The 16878-nt window shown below is 50.8% G+C and overlaps 6 protein-coding genes across 6 annotated transcripts; 4 read left to right on the top strand and 2 right to left on the bottom strand.

Annotated features, from left to right (window-relative positions):
- Window positions 1-1378: 1378 nt before the first annotated feature.
- Window positions 1379-3086, bottom strand: BDZ83DRAFT_646248 (uncharacterized protein; the record flags this gene model as incomplete). The annotated part of the gene is made up of 6 exons (XM_060509941.1): window positions 1379-1561; window positions 1585-1632; window positions 1816-2504; window positions 2684-2703; window positions 2782-2807; window positions 2943-3086. The coding sequence occupies 6 exons, from the start codon at window positions 3084-3086 to the stop codon at window positions 1379-1381; spliced, it is 1110 nt and encodes a 369-aa protein (XP_060371337.1).
- Window positions 3087-3734: 648 nt separating this feature from the next.
- BDZ83DRAFT_746681 (uncharacterized protein) lies at window positions 3735-4064 on the bottom strand (the record flags this gene model as incomplete). Its single annotated transcript, XM_060513308.1, has 1 exon — window positions 3735-4064. The coding sequence occupies one exon, from the start codon at window positions 4062-4064 to the stop codon at window positions 3735-3737; it is 330 nt and encodes a 109-aa protein (XP_060371336.1).
- A 1242-nt stretch (window positions 4065-5306) lies between these two features.
- Window positions 5307-6908, top strand: BDZ83DRAFT_598661 (uncharacterized protein). The gene is made up of 2 exons (XM_060506963.1): window positions 5307-5602; window positions 5676-6908. Exon 2 carries the CDS (start codon window positions 5756-5758, stop codon window positions 6575-6577), a length of 822 nt encoding a protein of 273 aa, XP_060371335.1. The 5' UTR covers window positions 5307-5602; window positions 5676-5755; the 3' UTR covers window positions 6578-6908.
- A 355-nt stretch (window positions 6909-7263) lies between these two features.
- On the top strand, window positions 7264-9976 carry BDZ83DRAFT_715149 (UMTA methyltransferase; the record flags this gene model as incomplete). The annotated part of the gene is made up of 6 exons (XM_060511716.1): window positions 7264-7278; window positions 8987-9116; window positions 9167-9204; window positions 9246-9292; window positions 9353-9490; window positions 9553-9976. The coding sequence occupies 6 exons, from the start codon at window positions 7264-7266 to the stop codon at window positions 9974-9976; spliced, it is 792 nt and encodes a 263-aa protein (XP_060371334.1).
- A 619-nt stretch (window positions 9977-10595) lies between these two features.
- Window positions 10596-12678, top strand: BDZ83DRAFT_598648 (methyltransferase domain-containing protein). Its single transcript, XM_060506962.1, has 10 exons — window positions 10596-11070; window positions 11130-11164; window positions 11220-11305; window positions 11358-11380; window positions 11440-11566; window positions 11625-11662; window positions 11733-11770; window positions 11824-11961; window positions 12015-12434; window positions 12495-12678. Exons 1-10 carry the CDS (start codon window positions 10861-10863, stop codon window positions 12532-12534), a joined length of 1155 nt encoding a protein of 384 aa, XP_060371333.1. The 5' UTR covers window positions 10596-10860; the 3' UTR covers window positions 12535-12678.
- A 290-nt stretch (window positions 12679-12968) lies between these two features.
- Window positions 12969-15016, top strand: BDZ83DRAFT_598641 (methyltransferase domain-containing protein). The gene is made up of 10 exons (XM_060506961.1): window positions 12969-13384; window positions 13439-13473; window positions 13525-13610; window positions 13662-13684; window positions 13746-13875; window positions 13925-13962; window positions 14024-14061; window positions 14120-14257; window positions 14318-14740; window positions 14818-15016. Exons 1-10 carry the CDS (start codon window positions 13199-13201, stop codon window positions 14855-14857), a joined length of 1137 nt encoding a protein of 378 aa, XP_060371332.1. The 5' UTR covers window positions 12969-13198; the 3' UTR covers window positions 14858-15016.
- The last annotated feature ends 1862 nt before the right edge of the window (window positions 15017-16878 follow it).

Genomic DNA, 16878 nt, shown 5'->3' with positions numbered 1-16878 from the left:
ACGGGTTGGTGATGATCTTTGAGGTTTTTCCTTTTCCTTCTTCTTAAAGTCAGCGCTGTGCATCCAACGCATGACTCGGCAAAGACACTTACACCGTCGAGAGTTCGTCACTCTAAGGGGAAAGCTGTTTCTCATGGTCTCCAAGAGTGCTGCTCGCGAGAGCGACTGGTCCCTCAGCTGGAAGCGTCTTCAGAGTTGGCAGCTGACTGTATCGGATTTTAGCATTGTTCGAGAGGCAGCAACAAAAAAGCTACCCCTAGAGACTCTTGGTACAGATTACCTGCTCAGAATGCTGTCCGTCCTCGTCGGTCTCGGGGCAGAACCTGCGACAAGGCAAGATGACAACCAACCATATCGAGGCAATGTAATCGTCATGATTTGGCGCGCGATAGAAATCTACTCCTAGACCTCCCACACCGGTTCAGATCAGCCAACTCTTTCGAGACAAGGGTGAGAGCAAGAATCTTGCGAGAAGGTGAGCCTGTCCAAAGGTCCCAAGGTCCAAAGGATGCGCGGCACTGAGCGGGAAGTTCTAGAAGACGGGAGTTTCTAGGGACGATCAGCGGGTATCACTGATCACTACGTCTGAGCGTTTGCCGGTGGGCACACAGAGTGATCAATCATCCTGGTCTGGCCGCTGTCGGTCAGTTGTCGCACGCCCAGCTTACACATGTCCACCCCCTACGTGGACCACACCACCACCATGCTTCTCGGAACACGGTCCAGCTCCAAAGTCGGCCCTTTGCTGGCAGGCAGGCGCTCGCACGGACGGGGAACGTCTGAATGTCGGGGGAATTATTGTTCTGTCGGATGTCGACAGGCGAGACAGGTGTAACGGGCGGCCAGATGGGTTCAACCGGTCCCGGAGAACGGGGAAATAGAAGCAAGGGAACTTTGGCACGGTTTCAACCATGGCATTCGGCTCTCTGGTTACGACACGCAAGAGTTTCGCTACTGAGACGGCGTCAGAAGCGAGCACGCGATAGAAGGAAAAGGGGTAAAGGAGGGAGAGGCCTACTTCGCGGTGTCTCGAGCTCGGCTACTCAGCTGAAATAAGGTGGGCGTTTGAAAATGGGTTTCTGTCCAGCTATTTGATATATAAGATTCGGGTTGGCATCTATCATGTTTTGGGATGCAGGTGGTGCTGACGGGTGCTGGGGATGGTGTCATCCGCCGGCGCTGAGTTGTTTGAGGCTTTACGGAAGGAAGAGTTACGCGTCCCTGTTGGGCTACTGCGCTGAGTGAGAAAAGTAAAAGAGGTTGCATATTGAGTACAAAGCGTCGCAGTCGGTAGGTTGTTTAGAGGGGGGCAGATTTCAGGCTGAAAGTCTACTCCTTGAGAGATCGTGGGAGTTGGGCATTTGACTTCGCTTGTCAACTAAAAGTCGACAAGAGACTGTTGCAGCTTGGCGACTCTAGGCTCGCGGCGCATGAAGCGTTGCATGGGGTTGACAGATCCAACGCATAAAGAGGGGACACTTTGCTCCGCGCTTGATACGAAGCAAAACTGCTCTTGCCCTTCGCTGTTTCGCCGTTTTGCTTTTCCTCTTGTGCGGAATGTCTATGCCGACAACGAGAACTTACACTGGTCCGGAAGTGCACTTCTCGGAAGCTGAGTTTGGCGGGCCAAGTCTAGTTCTTCGCAATGGCAACGTTCCATGTCACACCCCTTGGTCGGCATTCGGAGACGGAGGGAAGAGAGGGGACGGGAAGAAAAGCCAAGGTGATGCTGAACCGACTTGATAGGATCAACCCAGAAGACCAACGACAGCCATACGTAGTAGACAGGCAGGGAGGGTGTGGCTTGCTACTTACAGCTCGCAGGGATGCGAGCCTGAGTTGCGGCTGAGTCGCCCAAAGAGGATGGTGGGGTGTTATGGCGGGCATGCCATCTTGCTTGCTGTCCGTGCAAAGATACGTGCTCTCCCGACAAAACTTTCCCTCTCGATGAACGGTCAAACGTGGTGGCCACGGTGGTGTGGTGTCGGTGGCTGAGCAGATCCGCGGTGCTCCAACTCCCATCTCACTTTGAAACGAAACATTCTGTGGGGGACACGCGAGGAGTCTGTATTCGTACGGACAGCCGTCTTGCCTCCACATTGGTCGGCGTACGAAACCGGGGTCATGGACGGAATGGGCTCCGGAGTGGTTCCGGGGGAGAGCATGCCCTTGTTTGGCATCTCTGCCACTTCCGCCATCAATCAAGAAGGTGGGCGACCTGCGGATGCGACCGAGACTCAATTCCGCCCAGATGCCTTGCGAAGTCTCATTGGGTCGTGGCAACGAGACACGATCTGGCGTGGTTTGGTCAAGGACGAGTGTGGGGAAAGGCATTGGATACCGTTGGAGGGGATCCGCGATGCCGAGTTTAGAGTCCATCTGAGATATGTCGCTTTGGCAGCCATGTCCTGGAGGAGAATTCCGGTTCAAAGGGTACTTGGACCAGCCGTTCTGCAAGGTGAAATTTGTGTCGAGAGATTCGTCTCGGAAGCTGCTCGTAGCATCTACATCGCAGGCGAAGTTGATCTGGTATCTTGCGCGCGATAGCAAGATCGCAAAGGCCGTTGCAAACTCCGAAGCTTGAGCCTGGCACAGTCAGACGTTGAAAGCCACGCAGCGGCGAACGAGTGCGCCCGCGCGGCTGCTATTCGAGATCAGCCAGGTGGCCTCGAGTCGATCTTACTTGTAGGGCCTAGATGAATCCTATATCGCATTCCAACAAATTAGACGTCGTTCTTCTGCAAAGATCGACAGGTCTAGGACCATTTTGGATTCACCTACATGCAGGATTGAGGCGCCTTCGACGTCTGTCAAAGACATAAGTGTATTTAGCACTGAGATCTCTGTTCGCCATGATCATCGACGCCGAGCGAGTTTCAGCAGCGTGCTCGTTAAGCTGCTGATCCCCAGACCGGACACTGCTTCTAAGTGATCGACTTTACGACAGCCACACCAAGCTGACTGTATCGATTGACTGTTGTAGATGCGCGGATGGCTGCGACGAGATCGCAGATGTGGCCACTGTTGAACAATAGGGTGGGCTCCTTAAGATAACGATTAACGCCTGGCTTTGATCGAGTGGGCATTACAGTCAGCCTTGGCTTGGATTTCCTTCCAAACGCCTCGCCAACCTCCGACCTGCTTGGTACGTAAGGGCCGATGATAGATAGTGGTGGTTAGGGAGAATATAGAACAGACAAGTTACCATTAGAGGTCAAAGAATACACGCGTCGCGAAATGATCATGTCGGCTTGACAGTCTGACTATCGATGTATGTGCTGATTATGTAGATGGAATTTGGGTGCAGGAGAGGAATATCTCGAAATTTCCGGCAGGTTATGACGGTCATGGAGTGTCCGTACTTGCTCTGTTGAAATTCCCCTTCGTCGGTCTTCCCCTGTCTCTCCATAGCCCATGGCACTTGACCACCTACTAGGTACTTTCTGCTTTCAAGCCATGGAGGCGGAAGAGAGGGAAGGAGGAGATACGCCCAAGGCACGGCAAGAAACGACCACTTTCGTCATGGGAAGCTTTGAGCCCAGACGTTGTCGCCATCTGTGAGAGTATTTATTGAATACGTGACAAGCTTGGTCGGTCACTGAACAGTCAAGCTAGCTGCTCCCGCCCACAGAATGACCGCTGCCATGTCGAAGTGAAGCCCCTTCGCCACTAGTACGACTTAGACGTGCGAACATGGAACATGCCATTCCCGCCCTGGATGTTTCTTCATCTCATTAAACCCTCTGGCCATTCTGAAACCATTGATTGAGCATCTGGATCTCCTCGTCAGTGAGAGCCGCATTGTTGGTGCCGTGTAGTGAGATGACGTAGGCCACAAGACTACCAGTCTTGGTGGGTTCGTCGGCCAGTCCGCGAGTCTCGAGGAGAGAGCGGGCCTGCGATGGGTCTTTGACGAAATCGAAGAGGAGAGACAGCTCATCAGAGTCGAGGATGGGGCAGGCGTCATTGTTGCGGTTGATGATCTCCTGTGCCAGAGTGTGGCTTTCGATCATCTCGCGGGGAGAGGGACCCGTATAGGGGGCAGACTCGGCGGCGGCGGCCATGGTTATTGTTTGGAGGTGTAAGTACCGATATGTATGTTAACTTTCGACGAATTATGTTTAGTTGATGGAGATGCATCGGTTGTCGGTGAGAATGCAGACGAAGTTCGGTTTTTCCAACCACAGAGGCAACGTGGGGTTTTATGCCAGTAACGCGAATGCACTTTCATTTGGTTCTAGGCGATCGCATCTTGTACCAACCATCAACATGAACAGGCACCAAGGAAACCTCGATCTTGGCTCCAAACACTGAACACAACATGCTATGCAAGGAACTGAAACCAAGCGATGGCACCAAGGGAAGCAGTGCCTAAATCAGGCAACAGCATTGATGAAATGCCGCACGGTGAGAGCGACGTGCCAGGATGAGAAATGGGTTTGTGTTTCTCATTGGTCGTGTCACAGACTTATCACAACCTCACAGCTAGTTTTGATCGAAATTCTGTTCAAAGTCGGTCCAAACTGTTGGTAATCCGGGCAACGTCAATCACGATGGTCCCGACTAGACGTCTACTGAGAGCATGGTGAGATTTCCATGAGGCGACAGCCCTTATTGCCGTTCATGGAACAATATGCATTTCCTTTTCTCTGCAACAGTTCATCAAATGCGATCTGAAACTTAATTCTGCCAATTGATCAGCTAGAGACTAGCATCATCGTAGGGTGATACTTCGAGATGCATCATGCACAGTTCAGGCAGCCATCGGAAGTAGGACTCACTCAAGAGTCAGAAGTTGGGTAAGCTTCGTTTCCTCTTCCGTCCAGGGTGTTATAGGGACTCAGAGCAACTGACCAACTTGAAATGGCAAGGGCCGAAGTCATCGCAAGTACGTCGGCGGTGCTGGCCGGAGGCGGACGTGGAGGCGGGGCCGGTGCCAAGCCGGTACCCACCAGCGACGAGCCGAGCTCTCAGGCGACCCACCCACCTACAAAACCGTAGAGGCGGTCGGCCGACAGCTTCCAACTTGTAATTCTCAGGGGCTGCTTGGCAGAACTGATGATATGAGAAAGAGTTGCGTGTCAAAGATTATCAGATGACATTGTCAGCTCAAGTCAAGCTGCAGTTCGGATGCAAGTCGAGGTCCACTGCAAGCAATGGCAAACCTAGTGCCTTGCATTGTGAGTAGAGGCCAGACTACGTTACGCAAAGGAAATTACCAGTAAGTGTGTTGAAGCAAACTTTAGAAGCTCGGGAAAGTATAATAAAGTTCTGTCATTAACAACTGGCTATGGGTTTCCTTTAAGAAGAACACCTCGCCGTAAACTCGGTAAAGAGTTACTGAAAAGAACATTTTTATCCGAGACCCGCCTCCACCCCCGCCGATACAGACTACTCCTATTGTCCTAATACGGAAATACTACAATGAGGCTCTGTGCCCGGCATATGAGCAATTTTTGACCCAATTAAGATGGCGGCCAAACGAAAGCGGCCCGTCGGTCCTTGCTGACGGTCCGACTTACACGTCTGCAACGCCCGTTCAGTGTCATTTCTGCGAGACCGAAGTCTCTTGGCTACCCTTGGCGGCGATGACGAGCCAGAGGTACGAGAAGCTGATGAATCTACGGATATATAACAATGGAGAGCATTATCTCAACTGTGACTCGGACATCCAGATCATACCAGACCTTCGCACGCATCTCTCGAGAAAGAAAATCGAAGACTCAAAACACACGACCCTCCCATCCGCTTCAAAATGGCATCTCAAGACATCATTTCCATCTTCCAGGCCTTTCTGGAAGCAGTGAACAACAAGAAGTGGGATGAAGTCCACAACCACCTCCAGCCTGTAGTGAGAGCAACCTACAACGAAAACACAGAAAGCAGAGACCAATTCATCAACCGCCTCACCACGACGGCCGAGAAGGGCAGCCTCCTCAGCGCAGACCAGTTAACCGTCAACGAGGCCGCCCAATCCCTCGGCACCCGCCTCGTCACAACCACAAGCGATGCCCCTGAGGGAACCCCATCCAAGGTCTGGGACCTCGTTCTCGTCTTCTTCGAGAACGGCAAGATTGCCCGTCTCTACCAGGTCGCGAACCAACAAAGCCGGGGAGCAGGTCCCGTGCCCGCGCCGCCGTTCGTGCCCGAGTACGCCGCCAAGGCCTCCCAGAACCCAATCTCGGCCGCCGAGATCGAGGCGCTGTACCGCAAGTACATCTACAGCTACAACGACGGCACGATGCCCACCGTGCTGCCGGCGCTGTGGGCGGAGACGATCTCGATGCACGGAAACCTGGTGCCGGCGGTCGGGGCCGTGGGGTTCCTGGGCAAGATTCTGCTGCCTGTCATCGCCGGACTCAAGTATGAGGTTGACGAGTTTGTGGTTGATGTGAAGAAGCAGCAGATCGCCGTCAGGCTGTCCATCTCAGGCGTACCTCAGAACAAGAATCTGCAGAAGAACGGCCCTGATGGGGAGGTGACTGTCTATGAGCATGCTTTGTACGGATATGAGGAGGGCAAGGTTGCTTGGGCTTGGGCCGCACAGGCTTTCGACATGAGACCTCCCTCGTTGTAGGGTCGTGGGCAGTGATGCTCCCATGATTGACCGAAATAGCGTTTCGATTTTCGGTCAATATCATGATCAGACGCCTAAACGAAGCACATCAAACAGTTAGACTTGATTCATAACCGATCGGCTGATTTTTGCTGCGTCTGGAAGATCCTACCACTATACCCGACTCATCACGCAGTTCAGCCTCTCAAACCCCAAGCATCTCACCTTCAGTGCTGCATGTGGGTACGCCTCAGAGATCGTTTGTTGTCTCCAATCTTATTGAAGACACACCCTTGCTGCTTGTGCATCCTGTACGTCGAGTAAATAAATCTTATTTCCATTATTTATGGCAGTAGATTCGTAAACAAAATCGCCTCTGCAAGAAGAGAGTCAAAGAAAGTACTAGGACTCAGAAAGACCTAGATGAGTTCACTTGATATCGTAAATGAATGTGTGACATAAACTTAGTGACATTTGGTCCACTGAAAGTGTTTATGCACTTTAGACAAGACGTAGAGGTGCAATCCAGGTGCTCAAGGAATTCAGAGTTCCGTAACATCTCCGTTGCCACAAATTGGTACCTTGTTGTCACCTCCTGACCATATATAAAGTAGGCAGTAGATACTGAGTATTGCGCTATGATACATGGCTAAACTTTCTAAGATCAAAGTCCAAAAATGCCTAAAGTAAACAAACAGAAGCCGACCATGGCGCAAGCGCCAGTCTCGACGTCCCCCAAGCTGACGACCTCATCCATAAACGTCGACCCAATTCTTGGATACAAGATCCGAGTTCCCATCCACGATTTCCTCAAAGAAGCGAAAGACCCCGACGCGCAAGAACGGATGAACTCAACGACCGAGGCCAACTACATCAGTGGCCCATACTTCGATCAAGAACAAGCCAAACAAGTCAGGGAAGCCACTGTAGACGTGGAACTTTCGATCAGCATATCTGCAGCCACCCAAGACAATCATGAAGGCGACGAAACTGGAGAAAGTGGTCTTAGGATCAGGATACACGGGCTGATTGTAGAAGAGGCTATTGAGACAGTAATGAATGGATATTTGGATAAGCGTAGAGCCAGCGGAGACGCTAGACCTTGCGGGCCACACGACCTCGCTCCGGTATATGCAGCACTTTTCGGCATACACATGCTCGAGCTGCAGTCCCATCAATTCTTGAGTCGGCTGAGACGGAGCGGGGTTTGAAGCCGTTCCTTGTCTCCACGCCTTCGGAGACGGAGTTCTCGCCGAAGGTACCTGGAACGCTGGGATATTCACTAGATGTTGATCATCTCGAATATGAGATGTAAGGGAAAAGACAGTTATCTGACAGTTTTCTCCCTCAATCGATCGCAATGCTTACATCTTCTAGTCGCTCGCATGGTAGGACTGTTGCGGACTTCTGTGGTCCGCACAGATGGAAGACATCGAGACCGTTCCTACCTGCTCGTCTCCCCTCCTGTCGGGCTCGAAATATGCATGTAGTTTCTTTTCCCTCTTCCCACAGTCCATGAAGCAAGTTGGGCCGTGTCATGCGCCCAACATGGTACAGATCAGAGACAGGGGCGATCAACTCACAAAGACGTGATTGGTCTCACTGCAGCCAAGGACAACAGTGCCCAGCCGTTGGAAGCGAAGCGCCAAATCGCAGGCTGCCGATTAGCTCCCGACTTCGGGACTCTGCAGGATTACGACCGGTGTAGGACATTAGGAATTCTAGCTTGGGTCGTCTGCATGCTGTATGATTCTATCACCAACAGACTCGGTCGTGGTTGCCTGAGTTGCGATATGTGAGAGACAGACTTTATCGTCGCATACAAAACCTTGGAAGCCGGGTCGCGGCCACTTCGCGAGTGTTTCTCTCCACTATCTCGGGGATTTCGCTACAGTGTAGACCCATTTGTTTGGCCTTGAACTAGTCGCTCGGAACAGCTGCTTAGTACACCGGGACGGCAGTCCAGATGAGCGCCCCCGAAGGAGGTTCCTCGGATAGATCCGATGCTGCCTCCCCTATGAGCATTGCCTCAGACACTAGTGATGAAGGTATTGAACTCGAGGTTGGCGACAGTGTGAGTTGTCTATAGACCGCCCTATTATAGATGTAACACAGTCGGCTTATATTCACAAGGACAATGATTCGACCCTTGACGAGCGGATGTATGGAGAACTTGAGTTGCTACACGCGATTAGAGCTAATAAAGCAGGTCTTCGTACACCAAGTCGGTGACCTCTAGTGTCGTGGACTACCCTACAGAACATGGGCGGCGATACCATGCGTTTAGAGCAGGAGGTGAGTGTGCTGAATCCTTGCCGCAGGACCCTGCTGACTTTGACACGGCGTACTTTGCTCCCAATGACGAGGTAAGAAACCTCGAAATTTGGAAGAAGGCCACTTGTTCTGACAAGAAGTTCTTGGTACTGCAAGGATGAACTAGGCCGTTTGGACTACAATCACGAGCTAGTCCTGAAATTCCTTCGGTACAGCCTCTTTCTAGCCCCGATTGACGAGAAGAGATTGCATCGAGTACTAGACATTGGTACTGGCACAGGTATCTGTGAGTCCCGAAAGACATTTTTCCAGAGTATTTAAGCTTATGACTGGAAGGGGCGATTGAGATGGGTGATGCCTTCCCGAACGCCTTGGTATGTACTACTAGGATCTGATGATACGGCCGGAAACTAAGAGTCAGCAGATCATCGGGAACGACTTGAGTCCCGTGCAACCAAGACTGTAGGATATGCAGCTTCCCACCGCATCTCGAATCTCTGACGTATAGCTAATTTTTGAAAGTGTTCCATCCAATGTCAGGTTTGAGATTGATGATGTTGAAAGTGATTGGCTTTATGGGGACCAATTCGACTTAATCTTCAGCCGCTACATGGCTGGATCTCTCTCCGACTGGCCAACACTAGTGAGTAGAGCATATGAGTATGTGGCACTGAATGGAAGCGGCGCAATATTGGATGTCTGATTACCTTCTTTTCGCACAGAAATCTCCGGCCAGGCGGATGGGTTGAGTTTCAGGACTATGACTTTGAATTCTCGTCCCTCAACCATAGCCTAAAGCCCCATCATAAAACATACCAGTGGGATCATGAGTTTCTGAAAGCAGCCAAGCTCTGTGGTATCGAGCCATGCCCTGGATCCAAGCTGGAGCACTGGGTGAAAGATGCAGGATTCATCAATATCGGGCATAAGGCAATCAGGGTGCCTCTCGGGCCGTGGGCTAAAGACGAGTACCACCAAGACATCGGCCTAGGCAACTTGATACAGCTTCTAGACGGGCTCGAAGCGTTCACATTGAGGCTGTTTTGCGGAGTTCTTGGCAAAACAGAAGAAGAGGTATCGACACAGCTGTCCGAAGTTCGACAAGAGCTGAGATCGCAAGTCTTTCACGCCTATGGCGAATTGTGAGTACCGCCTTAGGAAGAACAAGGTACGACGAAATGTGGCTGACAAGACCAACAGTCATGTAGTCTATGGACAGAGGCCAGAGTAAGAAATGTTGTAAGCAGTATGCAGAAAACTTCTACCCGTGTGAGGTACATAAATATGCCGTCTTGAAAAGTAACCTCAGGCTGTGTGTGGCCGAGGAGGGAACTTGGCCAATGATACCAATGCATGGCAATGACTCCAACAGCTCTATTGTTGTTAAGTCTGGCTATACCTAGTTCTGAATCAAGGCTCAGGCTACTTACTTATCTTCATGAGATCAACATCGAGATGCCACACAGCCACAAGGCATTGAGTATTGAGAGGCAAGGCCATGGTTTGCTCGGCCTGCCTCGGTTGGCGCAGCCCTCTATCAGCTTTCCGGTCCAATCCAGTAACGATAACTCCTAGAGAGGGGTTCGCTTGTTGTTTTATGCATCGCTCCGGATTAGACGGATTTAGTATCCACAGCAAGGCCGGGGAGACCGGAACCAACCGTCTTAATTGGTCTCTACTGAACAAAGCCTGGCTGCAACCAACGGCCAACACCCCGCTGCTGGAACCGTTGGCAACGCTCTCATTTGCTATACATCCCGGAGACATGCAAGCAAAGCTGATGAATGGCACGTTTGTTTGCGTATTCTGCATGGCTGAACACATTTTGCGCACCAACATCGAGGTGCCAAATAGCCGAGAGCCCGCAGGATGCAGGGAAACCAACAGCGAGTACAAAGCTGGCTGACTGTCTGGCTTGATCTACCTTTCACAGAGTCTTTTCCACTGTTGTTCGCCGTTTCAGTCATTCTTCATCATCCCCGAGTTTCATAGAATTGCGTTACTTGAACCGGACTCCCGGGACGAAATCCATGATGACCGGGTCACCAAGCGCTCAATCGCCGGTGCCCGCCTCTCCCCCGGCGGCAACGGCTGTATCTCCCACCAATTCAAAGACCGCGTCACCGAAAAACCGGAGTCTATCGCGATCAAAGACTGCTTCACCAGTAGCCCAGAACTCACCCGCGGGCCAAGTTGCAGACGAAGATGCAGATGATATTGAGGTTGACGAAGGACTCAGTGTTCGTAGTCTATTTTCTCATACTTGAATGAATACCGATCTCGCTAATATAGGGGCCAGGTCGGCGATGGGGCCTCAACGATTGATGACCAGATGTAGGGCTCCACCTTACCCAATGTTCCCAGGAATGAAACTCACAACTTGAGCCAGATCATCCTACACAGCTTCCTTAGGCTCTAGTGTGGTTGACTATCCTGTAGAGCATGGCCGTCGTTATCACGCTTTCCGAGGTGGAGGTCAGCATACTATCACCGATGTGTCTCGTTCTCGTGAGCTAACAATCAACAGCTTACTATGCTCCAAATGATGAGGTGCTGCCATATTTTCATCCAGAGTAATGAAACACATATTGACGATTACATTTGTATAGAATGAGATGGATCGTCTTGACTTCCTCTCGACCTTGATCTTCAAGGCCATTGGCAAGTTGTACTTAGCCCCAGTTGAGAAGAGCAAGACTCATCGCATCTTGGACATTGGCACTGGGACTGGAATCTGTGAGTGGATCAAGCTCTTTCCATCTCTACCGCTCTCATCAACTGACGAGACACACAGGGGCTATGGAGATGGGAGACTTGTTTCCCAACGCCGAGGTGCGTATTTGGCTTCGGAAATTAGTTGTCGTTTAACTGCAGGCCAAGAGCTGACTGAGCGGTTGGAAAGATCATCGGAAACGACCTGAGCGCGAACCAACCAACTTGGTACGAGCTAAACACTGATTCTCCCTTATGAGATGGTTTCTAACAGGAAGCAGGGTACCATCAAACGTCAAATTTGAGGTCGACGATGTCGAAAGCCCTTGGCTGCATACAACCAAATTTGACTACATTTTCTGCCGGTCTATGGCCGGCGCTATCGCTGACTGGCCTAAGTTGGTCAAGAATATCTATAAGTTAGCGCTCAAACATCGCGTCGTTAAATTTCACTACTAACAAGTCTTCAAAGCAATACCAACGCCGGAGGCTGGGTCGAATTTCAAGACTGGGATCTCCTATACCGCTCTGATGATGGCTCCATCACCGATGAGCACGAAAGTCTGAAGATGAACAAGACATTCATCAGCACCTGCAGGCAGATTGGCCGTGAGCCCTGTCCGGGTCCCCTATTCAAGGACTGGGTCACGGAGGCCGGCTTTACCAACGTCACCCATGAGACGTATAAACTGCCAATTGGTACTTGGCCCAAGGATCCTCATTATAAGGATCTCGGTCTCTGCAACCTCATCCAGATCCTGGATGGTTTGGAAGCTTTCAATTTGAGACTACTTACTGGCGTACTTGGTTGGACGAAGGAAGAAGTCATGGTGATGCTAGCAGCTTGTCGAAATGAGTTGAAGACAGGCATCTTCCATGCCCGCATGGAATTGTGGGTTTTTTTCCTCTCTGATTTCCCGCCCTTGATTTAGCTAATAGTGAAACCTCTCAGTCACGTTGTTTATGCTCAGAAACCAGAGGAGGAAGCTTAGGTTAGCCGCAGTGAATAGAAAGCAAGCATGGCGTTTTTATCGAGAAGGCTTCCATCCTAAATAAAGTGTCTATCCGAGTAATCCGCCAGAATATGAGACATGCATATTTTGTCTACTCCTGTCCGGAGGCCCGGGACTGTTGTCTCTTCACCTTCCATTTGGGGTTCTCAGCAACGAGGGGACGAAAGAAATGTTCTCTCAGCTGATTCGTGCATGATGTGGCTTTTTCGCTTTCCCTTGTAATATCCACATCGTGACCAGGGAGACTGGAGCGAATACTTCTTATTGGGCTCGATTCCGCGAATATGAGATGCGACAGCCTGACATGCCCCGCTACCCGTTTGCTAAGAAGCAGCTGATTAGTCTCACATCCCTGGAAGATAGAAGTTTGCTACGTTGACTTGATGAAATGGAACGTTTGTATGCATTCTGCATGCACATCTGAGTGCCCTGCACCAACAACGGGGCTCACAAGCTGTGGGAGCCCGCAAGAAGAGCGGCAAATTGAGTACAAATTCTCCATACTGACTGTCTGACGAATCTTTTCCATTGACAACTCCCTCTTCCAATTTAATGTTCCCTGAACCTCTCTGTTCACTCAAAGGTTGAACCTCTTGGCGCAAGTTGTGGAACAGAACCCCAGAAACCCTGGCCGCCGTTCAGTATGACTGGAACAACAAACAGCCCACCGGCATCTGGCTCCCCTGGTCGCGCGAAAAATGGCTCCCCCGGCAGGTCAAAGACTGCTTCGCCTTTGAGGTCTAAAACCGCGTCCCCTACAGTACCTGGCTCGCCACGAAGTGAACACGAGGATGCAACAGGTCAAATTGAGGTTGACGATGAGGGCCTTGTATGTTTTACAAACGCCAGGCTTGCACTGAACTCGTCCTAACCCAATCGCCAGGGATCTGACGGCGCGTCTACTATTGATGATCGGTGGTAAGTAGCTGAGCACGAGATGATTCAAGTTGAGGCTAAGTAGGCAATGAGGTCCTCGTATACGGCATCAATAACTTCAAGCGTGGTTGACTACCCTACAGAGCATGGTCGTCGCTATCATGCTTTCAGATCTGGATGTGAGTATCACTGGTGTGTTGTCTGTATGATAGTTGACTAACGAGAACTAGCATACTGGGGTCCTAATGATGAGGTATGACGGTATCAAATCTCAATTGAGGAGAACTTCATTAGCTAATGCGTCTAACCTAAAGACAGAGGCCGACCGCCTGGACTTCTTGCATATGATGATGGTCAAAGCTACCGGAGAGAAGCTTTTTCTGGCCCCGATTGAGGAAGATAAGATCCACAGGATTCTTGACATCGGCACTGGAACTGGAATCTGTAAGTTGCGATTGAGTTGTTTGAACCAACAGTAATTGATAGCTGCTAGGGGCAATGCTTATGGGTGAGGAGTTTCCCAAAGCCGAAGTAAGCATGGAATAACCAGATCGCCCTTTGGACCTGAGCTAAAACTTGAATAACGCAATAGGTGGTGGGAAATGATCTCAGCGCTATTCAGCCAACTTGGTGAGTGTCACCCCGACAAATCTTGGCAACATTGTCAGGACTAACCAGGGCCACGCAGGGTTCCGCCAAATGTGAAGTTCGAGATCGATGATGTTGAGAGTCCCTGGGTCAACTCTAGGAAGTATGACTTCATATTTTGCAGAGATATGGCTGCGTCACTTGCAGACTGGCCGAAGTTGATGGAGAGGATATATGAGTAAGTATTCAAGGCCAAGGAGCTCACTTGTTACCCTTCTCATTAACTTTCTCAACTTAGGAACGTGAACCCTGGCGGCTGGGTTGAATTCCAGGACTTCAACTTGCGATACACTTCAGATGATGGTAGTTACACTGAAGAGCACCAGACTAGCAAGTGGTCGGAGTTGTTCTTTGATGCGTGCAAGCGCGTCAACCGCGAAGCTAACCCGGGGCCTCAGTTGGAGGACTGGGTTAGAGAGACCGGCGACTACGTCAACATCACCCACCAGAAGTTCAAGATTCCTGTTGGGGACTGGCCGAAAGACCCCTACTACAAGGAGCTAGGCATGATCAACCTGATGCAAATCTTGGATGGGCTGGAAGCCTTCACCTTGAGACTATTTACCGGTGTACTTGGATGGACCAAGGAGGAGGTTATCGTACTTCTCGCAGACGTCCGTCGCGAGCTGAAGTCTAGAACCTTCCATCCCTACATGGAGTAGTGAGTCTGCTGTTTCCTCCATACTTCCCTTTAGTTTGAAGGACCACGAGACATTTGGCTAACAACAATGATTACAGCTTCGTTGTCTATGCGCAAAAACCGGAGGCGGAGGCATGAGTATCCTTGCTCAAGACGGCTTTTGATGGAATTTCAGACGTTAAGCTACATGGGTGACCTAGCTGAACAACGGGATTGTTTAGACTCTGTCTAGAAATGCATATACGCCATTTGGCTTCAGGCCTCTCGCCTTGCCCGTGATGTTGTAGTCTCTGTCAGCACTATCTTGCCCTATGAGGTTATCTTGCTAGCTCTTAGGGGCCCCGCTTCCGTTACCCGCCGGTCAAAACGAGCCGCTAGTCCAAACGGTCCGGCCCCGCCCGGTGTTGCTTCCGGAGCGGAGCTTATGGTAGATCCTGGCAGTTCATCCGAATCAACTAGCCAGTCATACAATCTGTGACGCAGCGGAACCGGCTAGTGTGAATCTTTCCGGACGGCTGTCTTTTGGTCAGTAAGGTACGGATACATATCAATTGTTCTTGCGTTATGATGCCGAAAGGAAGTGACTGAGCACGATAGGTGAGGTTCCAAAGGTCATTGTTCCTTGATCCGATGGTCGAAGATGCCCCGGAACGATTTCTTGACGACTCCGCTCAATTGCATATCCTGGGTAGGGAATGGTGCGATCACTATTAATAACCAAGTTGTCTGCACCATCCGTGTTTCGCCCTGTTGCTATCTCTACATGCCCAGGCCCAACATTTTCCCGTGATTTGTCTGGACAACGATAGGCCAGCAACTCAATCAGCCAAGCGGGGGGCAGTCGAACTGGTGACGGTCTTCTTTCTGGTATCAAAAAGCCAAGAATAATGAGGCGACCTCAAAGCCCATCAAGCTCCATATCATTGGGGACCTTCATCGCTCACCTGAAGAGAGACTGCTCCTAAAGTGGGATGAATGGATTTTAGGGCACATGGACGAGTCATGATGACGAGACTCTTTGGGATCGTTCCCAAGGTGTTTCGCGACACCGCCGCCGCACAAATTGAGCTGTTTGAGAAAGCATCGCGTACTGCAGCCATAAGCCGAGCTCTGTGAGCATGGACATGATCACCGAGGCGTGGCAGCGAGAGCCGCGATTCACTTGATGCACGAGCATAATGCCCATCCGAGAATCCATTATTGAATGATAGCTCCAAGTCTTAGATCCGTTGCTGCGCCAAAGTTTCAGCAAGTCAACCAGTCAGCTTTACTAGGTACTGTTGTTATCCAAGCAATATCGTGACCCACCACTGAACAAAAGGAACGTCAAAAAACATACAACACCAGGTATTCGCTGATCGTCACCGACTCAACTACTAATCTGGCCCTCATCGGCTTGTCTATGGGAGAGCGGACGGGATCCCGAATTCTCCGATGGGTGTGGTCGTATGTGATCAACCTCAGATGGAAATTCTGTCATATTGGGTGCGAGTGCAAGCACGAGCAGTGACCGCCAAGTACGCCGAGACCGGCTATTCGTCGTCGGAAATAGATCAGGCCTTCACCCTCGCAACGAGTGTTCAAGGCAGATGGAGACTGATACGCGGCAGGTGCTCTGGCCTTTGGTCGCTGCACACGCGAATCCAGACTACGTGGCGCGATCGCAGATTATTTTATTCGTTAGCAGAAAGCGGCCGCCGCGCTTTGCGGACCGGGCTAAGTTGGCTAACATCGATGCTGTGGTGTCAGAAGTCATGTGCTGGTGATTGGTTTCGCCGGGAAGTATCCCATGAAGAGCCGAGAGGGAGAATGAGATCTATGGTAAGCGTATCGACAGTGGAGCGACACTTTTTGCGAATTCTTGGGCTATTGAACTGGATACAGAGGCATTAAATGATGAGTCTGGAGACTTGGGTGTTTTTGTCTCCTAGAGATGGTAGGACTTGGAAGGTAGCTTACGGACTGACCTGCCACTACCTGTGCTAATTCAAGGCAGACGGAGTTGCCTGGGCAAGCGAGTGTCTCTTGATGAAACCTTTATGGTAATCGCTAGCCTATCAAGGGCCTTTGAGAGAGTACCGTTGGAGGAGGTCGATAATATGGCCATGAACACAACTGTGACGGGACCCTCTGATCTCAAGTTCGGCTTTAAGCCTCGG

Source organism: Colletotrichum acutatum (genome assembly GCF_030867785.1).
Source record: "Colletotrichum acutatum strain CBS 112980 chromosome Unknown BDZ83scaffold_3, whole genome shotgun sequence".
NCBI lineage: Eukaryota > Fungi > Ascomycota > Sordariomycetes > Glomerellales > Glomerellaceae > Colletotrichum > Colletotrichum acutatum.
This window is presented reverse-complemented; position numbering and strand designations above follow the sequence as displayed.